The sequence below is a fragment of the Passer montanus genome, unplaced genomic scaffold (genome assembly GCF_014805655.1).
Source record: "Passer montanus isolate IOZ18808 unplaced genomic scaffold, ASM1480565v1 scaffold42, whole genome shotgun sequence".
Lineage (NCBI taxonomy): Eukaryota > Metazoa > Chordata > Aves > Passeriformes > Passeridae > Passer > Passer montanus.
The window spans coordinates 4280327-4300073 of record NW_024369041.1 but is presented as its reverse complement, the minus strand read 5'-3'; the positions used below and the strand labels follow the sequence as shown (position 1 = coordinate 4300073).

General features: G+C 39.4%; 1 protein-coding gene across 5 annotated transcripts in view; it reads left to right on the top strand.

The window, feature by feature from the left end:
• The window catches only part of LOC120507258 (protein FAM13A-like), a 51201-nt gene that overhangs the window by 25051 nt on the left and 6403 nt on the right, over positions 1-19747 (top strand). For 2 of the 5 annotated variants that reach the window (XM_039719655.1, XM_039719654.1), the window contains exon 6: positions 7056-7102. In XM_039719655.1, the coding sequence (XP_039575589.1) occupies positions 7056-7102 (47 nt within the window). Of the gene's footprint in view, positions 1-909; positions 1026-7055; positions 7103-7189; positions 7333-11486; positions 11727-19747 lie in introns of those variants that run through there. The other 3 variants (XM_039719657.1, XM_039719656.1, XM_039719660.1) reach the window with 3 other exon arrangements.

Here is a 19747-nt window from a genome sequence, read left to right as displayed (position 1 = left end):
TTGGGGAGTGTAATAGAAGCATTAGCTGGCATTAGATTTGCAAAGTCATAACTTCTAAATGCCTTTAATTTTTTTTTTTTTAAACATGTATATTAAATTTAAATGTTCAGTTCAAACTTGTGCCTGGAGGGTCAGTATGTGCAATGCTGTACCGTGTGCTGGTGAGCCTGTCTGTCTGTCTGTCTGGTACTTCCCTGGTGCAGCAGTGTGGGGAACTCTCTTTGCCAGTGGCTGGGCTGAGCACTGATAGCTCTGTGAGTGTGCTGTCAGCACCAGAGACTCTGCCTGCTAAGCTGGAACCAGCACAAATTCCATTTGATGCCGGTGCTTTGTCTCAAGGGGTGCTACTTCAAAGGTGTCTTTGGTTTCCAGAGACTGCCTCTGGCTGGATAATATTTCAGTATAAAGATAACATCGTCAGAGATAAGAATAAGGAAATGATGAATGATCCTGTTTATTCTTGGGTTATTGCTGTTTGTTTTCCCTGGGCTGGAAGATACAGTTAAGAGGAATTTCAGGATGAAATCTTGCATACTAAATCTGCTGCAGAGCTGGCAGGAACTGATAGGAGAGAGGGCAGGGCTCTGCCTTAAAACCTTCTCCTTTGTGCATTTTTCTCCCCCTTCCTTGGTGAAATCCTGTCTTCAGCCACCTCTGTCTTTCTGTTTTAATAACATGCTGCAGTAGGAATCTCAGGCAGATGGGGAAAATGTGACCCAGTGTATCTGCAGTGCAGAGAAAGCGGGAGCCGGTTTCCCTTGGCCTGTTTTCCATTTGCCAGTTCCCAGTGTGTCTTTATATCATCAATGGAAATATTAGTAGGAAACCGAGCAATCACTACTGAATGCACTGATCTGCACAATTAGTCTTCAAATAAATCAGGGTGGCTGCTCAATCTTTTACATTCAGTGCACATGGCAGAAGCTGAGGTGTAACAAGGCCATTTGATGAGACCTGCATACAAAAGCAACAGTAAAGGAGACACCAATCTGCAGAATAAAACTGAAAAAAAAATTGCACCATATGTTCAGCACCAGAGAGAAAAACGAGGCATTTATTCCCCAGTCCAAAAGTAAGTTTATAACTCTCTTTATGAACTTGTTTTCTGGATCCAAACATAATAAAATGCAACCCATAATTTGTTAACTGCTCACAATTGCACCTGACCACATGAAAAATATTTCTGACGTCTTACAAGAGCCTGTAAGAATCAGAGAAGGACCAAAAGAGCACAAAGAAAATCACAATAATAAAACAATTAAAAGGCAGTAACTTTTAAAATAATTGAGGAACTATTTAAATTAAGAAATAATCTCAATTCCCGTTTCCTGGGAATGTGCACTGTGCAAGGAAATAGAAGGTAATTATGCTAAGAAGACTTGTGGTAAAATCTTTAATTATAATCATTCAGAGAGAAGTTAATTAAAAGCACATCTTTAATGTAGCAGAATGGCTTTGCCCACGTGCCACCATTTGGGACCGACTCTCTTCTGCCCTCTCTGTTATTTAACTTAAATAGTTACAAATAGCTGTGAATGCAGTTCTAATTTTCTCTTATCTGCTGAACAATGCCTTGTGTTCCAGGAGGGGTTGTGCAGAAGGCTGTAGCAGGAAAAGAAATAGCCCCTCTCAATCCTTATTGCTGCGTAAAGAAGTGACAGGAGTAACTGCAAAATTGGAATGTGCACGATTCCTGGGAGCTGGCCTTAGCCGTGCTCCCTTTTTGCTGCTGTTTTCCAGCCCCATGGATCCCAGGGGTGCTGGCAGGTCGGATGTCCCTGCTGGTGCTCAGTCTGCTGACACCCCTGGCTGCACAGGCTGCTGCTCTGGCGCTGCACTCCCAGCAGTGCCACCCTGCCTGAGCTCTGTGCAGTGGGGATGTTGGGCTCTGGAAACAATGTGAGGAAATAGCAGGGGGGTGTGGAAGTCTAAACACAGCCGTGCAGATGAAGTCAATATGAAGGTAGTTTTCAAATGCCCAGCAGGTCAACACTGCTTTTCTTTAAAGGGGGAACTTTGGTAGCAGTGCCTACCTGCATGCAGAGCAACATCAGGCTCCCACAGCCTTTTGGAAATTAAGCACAGATTATGAAGGACAGCAGAGGGGATTTTCTCCAGATTTCTTTTTCCAGAAGTGGTTTAAGAGTTTCTCAAAAGGTGGAGAAGCTGACAGACAGTGCAATACCTTGAAAAGACTATGGGGTAGGACTGTACTCCCTGTCCAGACTCTCTTCTCTATGATGAATCCATACCCAAATACTTGGCATGCATCTTTTGGTGTTCGGTGGTTTTTTGGTTTTTAAGCAATGAAATTTGTTTCTAAAGCATTTCTATATCTCTTCCCCAAACTAGGCTGCACTAAATCATTGCTGATGGGGGTAATGTTTCATTTAGTACAGGCTTCCCAAATTAGACTTTGGCTTATGGTGTTCAAAACCAAACCAGCCCTTCCATTGTTGCAGTTGTTCACATTTCTGGCTCACAAACCCCACACCAGTAGTGAAGTGCATCCTGTTTCTGGCCCTTGCTCCCAAAAAGTCACTGCTAATGAGCACAATAATACAAATCAATTCTGAAGCTTCTAGGCGAGATGTTAGGAAGAACTTTTGAAAAGAGACGGACTGCAAGAGAAGGGTTAGAGCTCCTGAGTCTTCAAAATGTTTGTCTGTGTGGCAGGCAGTGTGCCAAAGCAATTGTGTGCTCTGAGGCCACGTGCCAGCTGAAATTTGAGGGAGGTGGAAAGCTGACTTTGAGGCTGGCTCGAGCAGTAAGTGACCAGGACAAACACTTCCACCCCACACAGTTTATTTTCAAGCTATTGTGCAGCAGACACTTGAAAGCTGCTCATTAGAAGTCTGTGATGAGCTGGAGGTGCTGGGATGATACAACCAATTGATTTTATTGGGCAGAGCAAAGCCCCTGAAGGTGCTTTCTGAGCAGAGGGAAGTGGCATCACAGGGCTCCCTGTGGCAGGTCTGAGTTGGGGCAGGGAGGGAGGAGCCAGGCCAGAGCAGGAAGGTAACATACCCAAACTGAGGTTTTAATATGCAGCAAACAACAGGACAGGTAACAAATTGAAAAATTACTGCAGACACATTTAATCAGGGTAATTGGAAAGCCTTTTTTAGGAGTTCAGTTTGTATTACCCAGCTCAGTGTACTACCCGGTATCAGTTTCAAGAGTTGATAACACAGTGAGTGATTGCGTTGTTTTTATCAGCACTCTGAATGAAATTTTTCAAGTTAAAAGTAGCTGCTTCTGTTAAAAGAATAAACATTTAGGCATGTGATAGTTTTTACAAACTCTCCACAAAATTAAAAATAACTATATGTCATTAAATTTTTGTCAACTAAGGTAACCTCAGGCTGCTGATAATTTCTTCTGAGAAAGCTGGACTAATATCTTCTGGCCATGGAATGAGGCAGAAGTCCCTGTCAAAATCTAACGTTTCTGCCTCTACTAATTTTTAATATTCTGTACAAAAGATCTGTTAATAAATTTTGAGATTAAAGACTTAACTAATTGTCTTAGTGAATACTTAAATCTTTCATTTCAAGATATGTTTGTACTAATCTGTTTCTATCATAAGGTTTTTCTTTGGTAAAATTATGTTTTTTAACATTAGATATATTCCTTAAGGGTAAAATCATGGATATCTCTGCTCCAGACCACCTAGGGTCTGTTTAAGAGGTGAGCTCTAAACAGCAAATAGGACACTAATTTTTCATCCTGCTTAAAATAAAGATAAAATATTTCATTTGGGTAGTAGAGGTATAGGTTATGTTTGTGAAGTATAACTCTCTTTCATGCTAAAACATTTCAGCTCAAAACTTCTTGCTGGTTCACTAGCAAGATATTTATTACCATTGTAAATTTATTTAATACCTTCTTGATGTTACATGACCTCAGGTTATTAAATGTCTATCAAACATAATAATAGCTTTCAAAGAGCATAATAAAGCTAAACATCTGTACCAGTGTTACTGGGTAATGCAGCATAATCTCAATTTAGAAAAGTGAAACTGAAGTTTTTAGGAATTCTTGTATGTTACATACTCAGAGAAAATGCATTAATAAAATTAATACATTTATTGTTGAGCTCTGTTCCTCTTTGGAATGAAAATTCCAGCTCCTGGTTCTAGGAAGTGCCAAGATAGCTGCAGAGTAGCTGAAAAAGAAATGTCAGATAGTGACTCAGATTTGCTGTACCTGTCAGAAGTTTTCTGTCTGCAGCATGTGATCTCTCAAAAGTTGTTTTAATAAATTATCACATGGGTGTGTGCTCAAAGCGGTTCATATTGCTATGAATTTTGAGATACTTTATTCAGAAATGTGTGCAGCCTTCCTTTGAGACTTGGTGTTGCATCCTCTCTCTCAACAGTGCTTTTATAATTATTTTCTTTTAATAGGAAGCCAGAGAAACATTTGCCATAGCAAAGTTTAGCAGAATGGACTTAAGGTGTTACGTCCAAAACACCATAGGGAAAATTTCAGGTAATAAGGGTGTGCATTTTTAAAAAGTACTAACTTATCTTTAAATACTCTTGCCACTGAAGAGGATGATTTTGGGGCTACAAGCTGGTGTTTTTGTATAAGTAGATGCTGTAAAAAAAGGTGCCTTCAATGCACTGTGCTAATTGAAATTATCTTTTCACATGGCAGTTCTTCACTTAGAACAGTACTGTCAAAAATGGCTTTTTTTTCCAGTATATTTAATCCTCCATTCAAAGAGAAGTTTGGTTAAATGCAATATGCAATAGCTTTGTGAACCATCCTGCAGTGGATTAACCATTGGTGAAAGAAGTCAAAAAGTTTAGACTCAAAGCCTAACTTTAAAATGGAATGGAGAAAAAAAATCACTATGTTTTTGTGTCCTTATCAGATACAAAATGTTTATTTTGCAGATGTGCTCTTTTCTGTGGCTCCAGATTCCTTGGCTGCAAGGGATGTATTTTAAAATTTTGAGTGAGTTGTTAATTGCAGCAATTTCTTACACTAACTAACTGCAAAGATCCCTGGAGAAATCTCAGTTCTGCAGAAATCCATGCGAGATTAAAAACCAGTGATGTGTGTTTAGGGTGCAGTGATGCCATGTGTGTGCCACTTCCACACAGTTTATTTTCTTTGTTAGTGTTGTAAAGTGCAGGAAGAAAACACTTAGTGCCTCTTGTCAAAAAGGTTCCAGTGAAGACCATGCAATAATTAAAAGCTTATCTTTCTAGAGGGAATTTGACCAAAAATAATGCTGACTCTAACCTAGGGGAACTGCAGCCACTGCAGGGGAAAGGGGAACATAAATCCCTAGCATAAATCCCCAGATGTTCAACAAAATGTTGGAGCAAGTCCAGAATAAAAGAAGGCAGCTGGGTGGGGTGGGATGAAATGTGCTCACTCACTGGAGTGTGCAGGGGACATTCCTGGGTTTATGGTTTTAGAATAACCCAAGAAGAGCCATCGGGAATTCCCAAGGAGGAGTTTTCCTGGCCCCAGAGTGTCTGCAGTGCTCAGACAGGTGTATTGGCTGGTAAATCCAGCACACCGTGATGCTGGAAAGTGAGAAGTAGTACTTTTGGGTGACAGGATAAAAAAAATTGCAATCTCTTATTTACAGTCAGGAAACAAATAGTGAAACTGTGATTTATGTGCATGTACTGGGGTGGGAAAGCAAAGAAAGAAGATGAAGAGACTTGGTGTTCCAGGTGGGCATTCTCACTTGCCAGTCATTGATCTGAGAGCTCTCGAGCTCATTATCTTCCTTTTCAGCTGAGCATAATCAACATTAGGCTTGTAAGTGAAGGGAAATGCTGTAGTTCAGCACTGTGCATGAAATTCCTCTTGGCAGGCACTAAGTGCTTTGTGTGTGTGTAAGATTTGGGTCTTGCTTTATTTAACAAGGCAGTTCAGTGCTTGCCAGCCTGTTTAGTATACTGAAGCTCTTGGAATTAGGCACTTGCCTGTTTCCCTGACTTGGGACTAAACCAGAAGTTTTGCATTTCCGTGATAATTATCTAAAGTTACTTGAGGCTTGATTAAGGTTACTTGATCACTTTTTGTGCACGACAAGTTCCTCCTGAGCAGCTCTGACTGGATAAGGCCTTTTTCCTGCTACATAATAACCACATGACAGATATAATTGCAATAACACTTTTATGTCTGTACTGCAACCTGGTGAGTATTTGGAGTTTTCTATTTTTCTAGCAGAGTCAGGAAAAATCACAAGGAACAAAAGGATAAAAAGTGAAAAGGGCATCAAAACTAGAACAGATTTTCCAGTTCCAATTTTACATGATTTACTGTCTGGAGTTCAGATAATACAGGATGTGATTCTAAACTCTGTTACCTCTAAAATTTAAAATAGCACTATTGAGGTCCTTCAAAGGGAAAATGGAGCTTAATCTTAAATGACAAAATCTTCAGTTTATTTGGGGAGAGGCTTTTAAAATCCTTCTTATTTGGCTACTTTAGTGTTTCTTATAGATGTCTCCTATATTCAACCATGAGCTCATGCTGTTTCATATTTGTATCTTCCATTTGCCATAATATTTACTATCACAGCTCTTACATTGTGTAAAATTGTGGGTGTCCTGAGCAGAAGGGAGTTTAATACATAGAATGCGTGACATTTTTGATGTCTCTGACCCTTTGGATGCCTGTAAGTCACCACTTGACCTTTTCTGTTACCTCTGACCACGTGGGTGACCTTTGAGCTCTGGATGATCTCTGACCTTTTGACAACATTTTGAGCCCATTCTGACCTTTGATTCTGCAAGACCATTTGTCCTCTTGCAGTGACCTGTGACCCAGGATGACATCAGAACTTTGGGGAGGAACTTTGACTCCTGAATGACCTCTAGTATGTTTTCTATTTCTGTTAGCATGTCCAGCTCCTTCACCAGGGCTGAGGTCTTGACTCTAAGAACGTTGCTAATGCTTAGAAGAGCCAGAAGTGCTGTTTATCCTCCCAAAAATAGCTAAAGAAGCACAAGTGAGCAGTGACCAAACTGGTCTGGAATTGAAATCCAGCCTTGTACATTCTGTTTCTCCTCTCTACACAGGCAAGCAACACAGAAGATGTGGAAGAGGACAGATTTACATTGCTAAGGTAGGATGAAAACATCTTTTGTTTCAACTGCTTCATGGAAACTTTTGATATCTCACAAGGAGTTTTTATACTGTAATGTAATTACAGTTGGTTTGTTGGAGATTTGCTGGAGGAACAACCTAAAGAGTGAAAGTCCTCCAAGTCTTAATGATGATATGTATCAGCTGCAGACAGATAAATGCAGGCTACTGTCACCAGCTGACTCCCAAAAAATGTATTGTTGATTCCTGGGTGGGTTGTTTGTGTGGAGTTTTTATTCTCAGTATTCCTATAATGTTCTATTTTGCTTATAAATATCTGTAATCATGGGGCACGTGTTGGTGTGACCTGAGTGGGCAGGAGGAACTGCCTGGTGTCAAGAAGTGTCTCATGAATTTGCACTGGTATGGAGTTGCACCAGTTGGTGGAGATACAATCAGTAAATAGATCAATAACTGCAGTCCTTTGCTGTGGTTCTGTCAGAAAGACTTGGCTTTTATGAAACTGGCATTTCTCTAAGCAAACAGCATTATGTTGTGCCCCAAGACTAGATTTTCTTGCATCATTTCTCCAGCAGACCTGTCTGACCACAGGGACATATCTTAGCAAAAAAATTCTTAAAGGAATATTTTACCCATAAAACTTAGAAGCACAGTAATGTCTTCCACCCCATATAGCATTTTGGAGTAAAAAATAAGTGGACTAAGCTAATGGCCAAGCCATTGGAAAATCATGGTAAACATTGCAGTCTTTAAGATACAGTGAGGTTTTTTTTTCAGAGACCAAGTTTTTGGAATTCTCAAAAAAAATCAGCTGAGGGAAAGGTGTTATGGTTCACAACAATTTCAAGTATTTCACAGATATTTCATGCTGCCAGATGCTGCTGAAGTGTCCCACTTAATATTCTGTTTGCTTTTCCAGTAATGCAGCAGATTAATAAACCACATTAGATAGGAAATAGCTTTTTGAGAGAACTAGGAAAGATAATTCAAGCTTTTAAACAAAGCCATTGAAGCAGAAACAGGCTGGCATTTCCCAAAAGGTAATCAAATACTAGCAGAGCAATGAGGGAGTGTAGCACATCATTTGGAAGTCAAAAGTCGAGGGAGAAGATTTTAAAAGATACTTTAAAGAACTCTGCTTCCATTTGCCAGCAGACAGTACCTCCCAATGTCAAGGCTCTATCGCTATAGAAATTACCAAGTCCTGTTGAAAGAATCATCTGTTCTGTGAGGGGGCATCTTCTGAATCACAGTGGTGGCTTTGGTCTGCTGGGGACCTGCATGCACTCCTCACTCTTTGCTGGATCTGAGGCAGAAATTCTGGGGGTTTTCTTTCTACATTTTTGATCATAGTCAAACAACTGGCAATTGTTTTATTCTGGTCACACTGAATTGATGCTCTTCCTGTCAGACTGTTGACAAGTAATGGTTTGGATGTCCATCTGGGTTATAAAACAATTGAATTTCAGTAGCTGCAATGAGAGGAGAAATAAAAATGGGAAAAAAAGTGTGTGTAAATGTATTTTATAAATGCTGGAGTGTATCATCAGGCTGTGACTGCTCAGCTTGAACTCTGCTGGAGCTAGGGCACTCTTCTCAGGGATTTAAGGTCAAATCCCTTCAGATAAAGAGTGGAATTAATTCTGCCAATTTTTCTGTCTTGTATTTGTTTTCATTCAACAATTTTGAATAGAAAAATAGTTTTTCTCAAGTATTACTGGAAAATTCTTGTACTATGATTTTTTCTCCCTAACTGAAATTTCTGCAGCACCCTAAGTTCTGTATCCTTGAGACATCTAGATTCACATTTCTCAGACAACTTAAGTTCATGTTTATGCATTCTTCTACAACCAAGGTCTGATGAAGGTCAGCAAAAGACTTCTTTTTTTCCCCAGGAAATTAATTTGAATATGCCATTCTTGAAAGCAATGCTTTATTATTTGTTTAAGAAGTATTGTTAAGTGGGCTAGGTGCTGATGTGAATTTCCTCCTTTGTTTGTATTGATTTCAACAAAACTAAGTAAATGCTGTTGGTAAATATTCACTCTGCAAGCCCTTAGGCCAGTCAATAAAGCTGTAACCCCACCTGTCTGTTACTGTCACTCTGCTGAAGTGAAAATGCACAGTAATTTGTTTCTAGCAACGCAGGGTGAACCAATCACTTGGCATTTAGTTTGAGGTGGTGTCTTGTCTGAGCATGGACTGGAGCACTTGAGTGAAGTGAGCTGCCCTCCTGCAAGCAGGGGCATTATTTGCATTGAGCCCTACTGTTGGTCTAAAACAATTATCCAGTGCCAAGGTCACTTCTGAAAACAGCTTTTAGATGTGACAGTCTGCTCCCCAAAATATGCACAAAGACCAAACCCCATGAAATCAGTATGTAGGACAGAGAGCTGTAACCTCTGTGTGTCTGCTGTGATGGTTAAAAGTATTGCAGACAAGAAGCCTGCTGGGTATATCGTGAGACCTCCTGATTCTGAACAAAAATGTTGGTATTTGGTTGCCATAAAATCACCTTTTCTTTAAATCTAAGCACAAGGAATTGCTGCCCAGTTTATCAGTAAATATTTCAGCAAAGAATGATGCTCTCAAGAGTACGTGATTGGGAAAGGACAGGAAGTCTGCTTCAGCTTCCCTAAATTGATGGCCAGTTCTGAGCTGAGGGCAAGGCTAGTTACCACACACCTCCTTTCACATCCCTGACATGGAATTCCTTATTCTTTGGAATGCCTTTGTGCTGCTGCTTTTATAACAAAAGAGTTTCAGAGAAAACAGGATGATGCTTCCCTTTTTTCAGTTACTTCAGTCATGTGCTCTTATATTCCACAACTGAAACTTGTCCCTGTAATTTAACATTCATCAAATTCCTTTTATCATGGAAAAGTGAGGACAACTCGCTGTAGGTGAGCAAGTTACAGACTTCTGTGACTTTGATTTTGTGTACCAAGAGCTGTCTTTCATTTACTGTTACACCCTGTTAAAGTAAACCTGTGTGATGCCAACTGATTTCTGTTATGTTTCATAAAGGCTTAAGCTCAGGGCATATCCCAATCTCTCAGCTTAGGAACCAGATATACAGGAATGTGTTTGATAGATGTCTACAGGGTGCTTATCAAGCAGTTTTAGACCCTATACTAAGTCAATTATTAAGGGCAAATGAAAATGTCTGTCTTGGGGGACAGGTTATTAGCATATCCAGGAATCTTTAAATGCTGCAGGATGTTTTTCTTTTGGAGAAAAAACCAAGGCAGATCCATCCTGTTGGCTTTTGGTTTTTGTTACTGTTTTAATGTAAAAGCTAATTATTAAATTGAGTTAGATTTACCTGCTCTGCTGGCTAAATTTGAGGGTATCTGGAGATACACCCCGTGTCACTGCAACCAGGGCAGTGTCACCAGGCTGGCTGTGCACGCTGCTAAAGGCTGCTGAATCACACAGGCTCAAACAGCAGTGCTGTTTTTATGGGAAACTGGTCTTTTGTCCTGCCTATTCCAATGCCAGAATAATCATGTTGCCTTTTGGAAAGAGATGTGCAGAGTAACCGGAGCCTTGGAGTACAAAATATTAGTGATACAAAGCTGACATACCTTGTCACATCTATCAAGGATGTTTTGTCAGGAACTCCCTAGGGATTAACAAACTAACAGGTCCACTAAGACAAGTCTGAAATGGATGAAGTGTGTTTTGAAGGAAGAAGGAATCACAAGGTTGATGTTTCTCTTCCCTCCTTTGCTCACCAGATACTCTTTTCATAAAATATGCAAAGGCGATGGCAATTTGTAGTGAAGACCAAAGATGGCAAAAAAGAACAAGCAATGGCAAATGTGTGATAAAGCTTTTCATGCTGTTTTTTCCTCTGATCTGATATTTTGTCTGTTCACACTTTCTATTTTAAACTGCTATTTGTTTTTTGAGGGGTTTTTTTTCTGTCTTTGAATTAGGAAGATTCGCCAAGATTTGGAAATCTGTGGTTACACAGTGAGCTTGAGATACTCGTGCCTCTTGCAGAACAATGGGACTACTTTTAGGGTTTTGCTTGTTTGTTTTATTTTGGTTTTGCTTTTTTTTTTTCCTGCTTGATTTGAATTTACCCCAAGTAAACCTGATTAAAGGGCAATACATCCATATTATTTTGCTCTAGCTTGACTATATCAGCTTAATGTTATTTTCCCGTGGTGTGCCTGCACAGCCTTACTGCAGGGTGATGTGTGATGTGGTGTGACAGCACTGTGTGGGATCCCCCACATCCCTCTAGAATGACCTGTTTTCATCACTCTTACTGCTACTCCACTGTTTGCATTGACTTTTTGAAGTTTTGGGACTTTGTTTGTGTTTGTTGTGTGCTGGTTTTGTTTTTCTCACAGTAATGTTTGTAACAGCATTTCTTTCTGCTCTGCAATCAGGCCGGTCAAGAGAAAGTAAATGCAGTCATTTTGGGCACTGCCTGTGGGCATGGAGAGATGGATGGATCCAGGATAAGCACACACAGCCACAGCTTCTCTGACAGATGAATGATTATGGGGAATGTGATCCACTGTCCAGAGCCAACTCAGCTCTGCTGGATACTGACACAGGGGACGCCACGGGGAACTTTTCAAGTGGTTTCAGTGGGGATGCAGACAGAAATTATGGAACTACACTTTGTAAGCAAGCATTGTGCCAAAGGTCAAGCTTTCATGTCTAACTTTCACTGTTAGAAAGGATAGAAATTAGAAAAGATAACTAGAAAGGAAAGAACTTTTGAGTGTTTTCCAAGCAAAAGAGAATAGCTTTCATTCAGTCTAGTAAAATTAAATCCAGTAACAAGTGACATGTGCAAAATCCTTAGAAAGTGTTGCTGGGAATCATTGTAAATTGTAGCTCAGTGGTTTCTTTTCAAGCTTTGAGACATTGAGAGTAAAACTCCACAGAAGTTTTAGGTTACCAGACTTTAATTTGCAAGTATAATTCTCTGAATATTCCTCATTTCCCCTTAACAGCAGTCATTAAAATTTGCTAACATCTCGCCCTTTCTTCAGAGAGCATGACAGACTGAGGAAATAGCAGTTCTCCAGACTTTTTGCCAAAGCAAAGTTTTACCTTAATTGCTGTCAAGCAGTTTGTTTGTCTCACAGCTGTAAAACAGGTGTCTGTATCTCAGCAGAACAGTGCCATGGTAAATTGAATGAGGCAGGCACTACTATATATCCCTGAGAGCTGAAGGTGCTTTGAGGATCATGGGTCAGTCATACCAGGCTGGGGCTGAAGAAGTAGAATTATAGAAGCTGTTTTCCTGTTGATTTCTTATGAAAATAGAAAATATGTAACTTAAGAGCTTTGAGTAGTTCATCTAAAAAGTGAAGTCAGTCCTGTTTACACTATTTTGAGCTAGAAAATTCATAATTCCTCCAAAGATTGAGGTTTGATTTGCTTCACACTTAGAGTCTGTCTCTCCTATCAAAGAGCAAGGTTTCATTGCTGACATAGCTGTACACCTGCCTAAATCCCTCTGGAATGACAGGGCTGCATCTCTGATCCAGCTGGTGACATATCTTGACTGGGAACTGAGTAGAAGCACCTCAGGCAGTAGGTACTTTAGGGGTGAAGGGTGTATAAAGCACCACAGGGAAGCATTGTGTGGTGTGGCTGTCCCTCAAGCAGGGTTCTTTCACCCAGAGTGCAAGAACCAACCAACACAGCGAGCTGAGATATTTGGTGGTGGTGTCATTCTGCAGCATGGGGTGCCAGGCATCACTCATTTCAGGATGCAAGCACAGCCTTTTGTACAAAAAGGTAACAAAAAATGATACAGAAACAGGTGATGTGGTCACTCACACATAACAAAATTCACAATGTATATGTGGTGGTCTGGGTCCAGTTCATTATACTATCATTTACATACACAAACTTCCCTAGAAGTGTAATTTTTAGCTTTATAATTGTCTAAGCTAAATTGAGATCCTATTTTCAGCCTATTTGCTGCTGTGAAGTTATTAATTAACCTTATAATCTATTATAGTTTTGGTTGGAATCTATTTGAACAATTAATTGTCAATGAAATAAGGATTTCGAGTACTCTGTTCCTGGGGGCTCATCATTGCTCTGTTGCTCTGGCACTTTACTCCCATGGTTTCAAAACCAGCTCACAGTCCCTGTGAACTTTTTGTGGGTTTTTTAATACCATATGTGACATCAGTATAAACCCAGGGGTTTTCCTAACTGGGGTTAATTGGTAACTCTCATTTAAGTGTTACTTTTGCCAAGTGTAGCCACTGATTGTATTTCTATTCAGAAATATTTTATGATGGCATGCAACTCGCTAAGATAAAGTTGCATATTCTCTTAGCTCTTGATGGTTCCTATGGGATAAAGTTCTCTTCCAGAGAAACCAGTTATGTTAATGAGGGAAAAAATTCCAGAGAATGGGTTCAAGAGGCACGTTCCCAAAGCAAAGCCCTTCTTGAGGAGAATGGTTTTCAAACATGTGTTAAATATACTTTACATTAGAGACTTGGATTCCTCCAGAACTTCACATACCTTTGAGCCTTTTTTCCTTCTAAATTTTTCTTTCTTTTACTGTTGCTGAATCAAACAAAATCTGCCCGTGATGTGAGAATTGCTAATTGGGCTTTTCAATTACCATAAAATTTGTCAGTGCTTAATAAATTGTGTTGCTGTTGTGTGCTGTAGTGATAGGGTAATTAAAGCAGACGCAAAATATATAAATAGCCAGCTCTTTCTGCATGTGCCATTCCTGCAGGCTGTGTGTGGAGCAGCCCTTGGCTCCAGGGACCGGGGTCATTCTGATGTTAATGGCAGCACATTCTGCCAGCCTAAGCAGCTGCAGGAACTGGTCTCTGCTTTTGGAGCTGCTCCTCAGCTTCAGAGGGAGTTAATGAGCAAATCGTTCTTCACACAGGGAGGGGGTGAAAGAAAGAGTCCCAAAGCTGATTTTGTTTGCTGCTGAAACAAAGTTAGAGAGCAGAACTCTTCAACTACTTGAATTCATTTTAGCTTCCTACCCTAACTTTAGCATTTTGCATTTTTCATCACTCAGACTGCATGGCAAACACGGTATGCAGAGATTTTTTCCTAAAATGACAGCTGTCAATATGGAATATTTTAGGTTTTGTTCTTATGGTCAAACATGTTTTTTATTTTGCTCTTTGTGTGATTTGTTATTTGAGCAATAATGATGAGCTGTGTTGTCCATTGACTTTGTTGCTCTCCTGCAGATACGTCTATTAAAATGGCCTAGCCTGGGAAATAACAGATAATGAATTTCACAAACTCCTTTCTCAGAAATGACACTTAAGATCTGTGGTTTTCTTCTAGTGTGACATTAATGCTGTTTGTGGCACAGGAGGACTGTGAGGACTGTCAAGAGAATTAGAAAATTAGAGATATGAATCACCATGAAAACAGTGGTAATGTTATTTTCCATGGCTGCTGGTCTGTGATGTAACTCTGGATCAGATCTTGCTTTATTACTGAGAATAGAAATTCAGTGGGTAGGGAAAGAAGTTCCCTGATCCTTCTTGATGATTTCTTTGATACCACAAACCACCTAACTGTTTAATTCAATTTAATTCTTTTGGAGTAATTTAGTAATTGAGAGTAATGGCACAAAAACCTCTCTGCACAGGAGGATGAGAATGCTGGTTATTTACTGCAACAAATTTCAAAACGCTTTCAGAGAGGATGAACATGGCCAGAAAGGTGTTTCTGTTATTTCCATCAGATTGGTGAAGAGGGGAATATTAGGCCAATAAATTAATTACCAAGTTTCATGAAATCTTGTCAACCCAGAACTGAAGGCAATTTTACAGCATTAGCAATATAGTGCTGGACAAATATACAAAACCTCTGATTTTGCCTTATATTTTATGAAATAATGAATCATTCGCTGTAGTGTTTTACCTTCCCTGAATCCCCAGTATATTGGGTTAAAATGCTGTCTGTTTTGCTTTAGCTTTCTTGTAATCTAAAGATTCAATTATGGTTAACTTCAATGAAGTAATTCAATTATGGTTTTGGCTCTTAATGAAGTAATGAAATAATTTTGGTGGCTAACAAAAATAATATTTGGCATTGCTTTTCACTGTGTTACAGTGCTGGACATTTGTGATAAAATGTTTCTGAAGGTAATTAAAACAATGAAGTCTAAAAGCTTCTGGTATGACCAATGGGGCTTGCTGTGGAGGCCCTTTCTAATTAACAGGGCAACATTTTGCTTTTACTACTCAGCTGGTTTGAGAGCAAAGTTTTTATTCTGCATAGAAGGCTCAGAAAAATTTTGTTACTCACTAAAACTCAGTAAATGTCTCAATAAATTCTCCTCACATGCCACAGGCTTATGCCTGGATGGAATAAGGGAAAGCATTAGTAAAAGCCCAGATTCCTGGTGAAGAAGAAGGAATTCTTTCTTTCAATTTGACTTGTGCATGGAATATTTTTAAGTGTTTTAATATTTATCGTTAATGTGTTTTGCATTTTATGGAGTCTGTAATTCTGAGAAACAGCTGTGAGACTTTGTAACACACAGCAATATAGAGAAATAGGAGTATCTCTCAAAACTAATGCTTATTTACTTTCCATTTCCTATATAAGGGCTTCATAAGAAATAACATTTTAAAAACAAAACCAAACAATACCAAAACTTCACACTGCTACTACTTCATACTATAACTGCTGTAAAAGTGAACTTTCTGAATTTCTGTTTTGGTTTTACTGTAATATGTTGAAATGGATATGTCAGCAGGGGCATTTTTCTTCCAGTAGTTTTCCAGACAAATAACATATTCCTGGGTTACTGGAAAATTCATGCTGAGCTGCTTCTCATGGGCTAACTTTACATCTCACCTCTGATGTTTGTTGGCTGGCAAAAAATGACTGTTATTTGCAATTTCTATTTTCTATTCTATTATTTCTGCTTCTTTTGACTCTTTCTCAGCAAAGCACTTAATCTAGTTGGCTGAAAGTGGCAGACTTTAAATATTAAAAGGAAAAGACAACGGTTACATTAAATGCAGGCAAACATCCAATCACACTGCCAAGATGTTTAAAATCAATGGTGGTGTATAACTTGTTTGATGATTTTGAGAAATATTTTCACCGCTGAGAAGACTGATAAGTGGATAATTTATTCTTTTGTGAGCACAAATAAGCAAATGCATTTTGTATTTTTTATCTTGGCAGTTCTATGAAGCAGAAAAAACACGATTTCAATCTTGTTGGAGTTCAGATTTAGTGTGGAAAATCCTAATTAACAGGGTGTCTTCAGAGAAAGTTCTGAAAAGTTTGCTATTTATGCTTCTCACTCGGTTGTTCTGGAGACTAAACTAAAGTGGTCACAGGAAAGACAATATCCTCACTGAAATTTAGACCATAGGTTTATTATTGCTGGCTTATGGCTATATATTCCTTCTTTACAAAATAAAATCTGAGAAAAAGTTTTAGTTAAGCCCTTACAATTGTCAGCTTTCAACCTTTACCATTTGTAGGTTAAAAATGTAATTTAGTGACAGAGAACCTTATTAGAAGTGTTTGCTGAAGATGTTTTCTCATGGCTAAGTCTTTCCAGTAAAATCCTCAATGTGCCAAAATACTTGTTTTTTTAATGCTCCTCCCTTAAAAAAGTCAAATCATTGACTCTTTCACCACCTGTCCTGAAGATAATTAAATTGACAGAGGTTTTCAGAGCAGTGGCCAGAATGCCTTTCTCTCTCCCAGTCATGTTTTGAGTGCTGTATATTGCATTTCTTCTTAATTGTTTGATGCAGAAAGTTTACTACTTTTTTTTGAAATTACAGTTTTATATAAAAGGTGCTTCCATTTTTCTCAGCTGCTCAAACAACTGCATCCCTTCATAGTCCATAGCCTCCTGTGGGAATGGTCTGTGTCATGGTTTCTAGTTTTTCATGCGGGTTTCATTTTAAAGGATTTGTTCATATGAGCAAGGACTGTCCTGAAAGGTGGTAACAGATTTTTAAGGAAACTGTATGTAATTAAAATGGTAAATAGGAAAATTTGCTGCAGTGTCATTTGAGACTATTTTAAGCCCTCAGTCTGGTCACATCTGAGCACCTAGGAAGACCACAGCAGATTTTACCAGGCTTGTAAAAGTGTGAAGTGGCTGTGCTGGGAAAGCAGATGGTGCAGGAACACAGTGGGTGGGCTCCTGGATAATATCCACCCCAAGCACACAGCCCCAGGTGTCACAGAGCTCTGGGAATGCACAGGCTGCCTTGCAGTGCTCTGTAGACATCTTTGGGCTGGCAGGTGAGGGCTGAGTTTACACCTTGCTCCTGCCAGGGCTGAGATGAGGTCAAGGAAGGGTTGTAGGAGCCAGAGGTGCACCAAACTTATGGTTCTTTAATCACACAGGCTCCAGGATGGGAGGAGGTGCCTTGTCCTGCAATTTAATATGTGATGGGCAACTTGTTCAGTCTCCCTTCAGTGGAGCTGAAAGGTGTGAGGCAGGCTAATGAAAATATTATTAAATAGTCACCAAGGAAATATGAGCTTCTTAACATTTCATTTGCCCTCTTTGAATTAGATTCATCTCTCCATTTCAGTCTTTTTCCAAGGAGTTTGCTCAGATTGATGACAAAACAAGCTTCATTTTAAAATGCACCTTAAAGCAGCAAGGCATTTTTCTTATTATATATTTATAGAGTGTGTCCATGACTTGATTTACAGGAGATTTTTGTTCTAAATGTTTCTGTTCTATGTGTCTACTTGTCTGCTGCAGTCTGGTAACTGGAACTGCTCTGAAATGTAAGGAAAAGGGCAGTTTAGGATTAGTGCAGCTGTAGAGACCCACATAAGTTATAAAAATCAAGTTAGGAGCTGATTAAACATTGGAAAAAGGAGCCCATGCTGAGCTCCAGCCTCACTACAGCAAAATAAGAAGTGCCTGTGGTTGTGTTAACCAGTTTAAAATTAACTTTATCTACCCACTGTATTAGAGTTGCTTCAGTGACCACAGCAGATGTGGTTGCAAGTTACCAGTAGAGGTATGCTAGAAATCCTTGGAAATAGCCAAATTTTTAAACCCTTATGTTTATTTTTTGTGTTTTTCTGTAAAAATTGGCTTCTTGTGTCAGTCTACAAATATTTTCATATTAATTGAGTGAAAAGTCAAACATGCACCAGTATCATCATTTTCTCTGCTTCACAATGCTCATGTGAAAGCAGCACTCTGACAACACTTCAGAGGGTGGTAAACCTTTTTTGAGAAAGCTAATTACCTATATGTTGTTTATTTTATTAGCAGTAGTCTCTCCCAGTTCAATTTTAAGTTGGCCACAATATATTGACGCTTTATAACCTGGACATCAGACTGAGATATTCATGGTTATCTGAAAGTGAGTACTCATATGGATATCCACACCTAGATCAGCATATTTTTATGAGAAGTTTGCCATTTTTGCTTAATTTTAGGGTGGACACTTGAGGCATTTGGTGCTTAGGGAGTTCTTTGTCATCTGAAATGCTACCGGAATACTCCAAGTGTCCCTCTTACCTGCATGGTCAGCACAAGCACCTGAGCTGGTCACTGGCTGTTGCTTTTTTCCTTCTGTCCTTTAAATAAGAATGTTCAGTGGAATTTAAGTTTCTCATGAGGAGATGGAATTTTTGTTGATTAATAGCCAGATACTTCAAAATTCTATTTAATCTTTCTTTTCAACTGCATAAGAGCTCTGGAATCTTTCTGAAGTCTCCCTTTCATATCCTGACATAGATCACAAGGATAGATTTATCCATCTACGTCTTGGACTTCTTGTTTTGGGTGTTCTTAATGTCATTATATCTTGCTGGTCAGGACAAAAATAGTTATTTTGTCAGAGAGATTCTTTCTCATTTTTCTGCTGACAAGGAAGGAACAGTTTTATTAGGGAGGGAGAGGGTTTCATTGTCTTTTTTGCCTAATTTGAGAGATGGCACTGACATTTCTGGGCAATGATCAGTTCTGGCATTTGTTATACTATTGTTCCTTATGTTAAATACTGGCATTTAAACATATGCCAATACCTTCAGTTTATTTCCAGCTTTGTGTATGTTAAGATGGAGATAATATTTCAGCTTTTAGTGAGGCCTTAAAAGAATTGTTTAAATGTTGGAGATGTGTTTTACTGTAGCATCTTCTCTAATGCTGTTAACATTGCTGTGGTTGGCTGAAGGACAAATTCCATCAAGAACAGCAGCAAGTTCACACCTCAGGCATTGGCTCAACCTTTCACAGGATCAGTGCATCAGTTCACACTGGTAGTGGGATCCAGGTGGCCAAAGATGAGCAATCTCCTCTTTCCTCTGCATTATCTCCAGGGAGTTCAGGAACCAGTGCACCAGGGGACCCGTGGGTGGGTATTTGTCCTGTGGAAACAGATAAATAGGTGCTATTATTTATTATTTCTCATGGCCCACCTAAGCAGTGCTGAGGGGCAAACTGTGCATGTTTTACTGCTGGGCTCAGTGTCTTACTCTGCCTGGCCACTGCATTTCAGGGACGGCCAAGGTAGTGCTGGGGGAAGAAGGCTGGGTTACTTCTGCCACTGGCTGGCTTTTGGAGCAGCTGGAAAATGCAGGAAAGGAAATTTTTAGAGACAAAGTTTTGAGGGGTTATGGTTCCTGCTTCTCAGAGTCTGAGCTCTGTTTGGTGAGTGTTTCCACAGGGAGATAT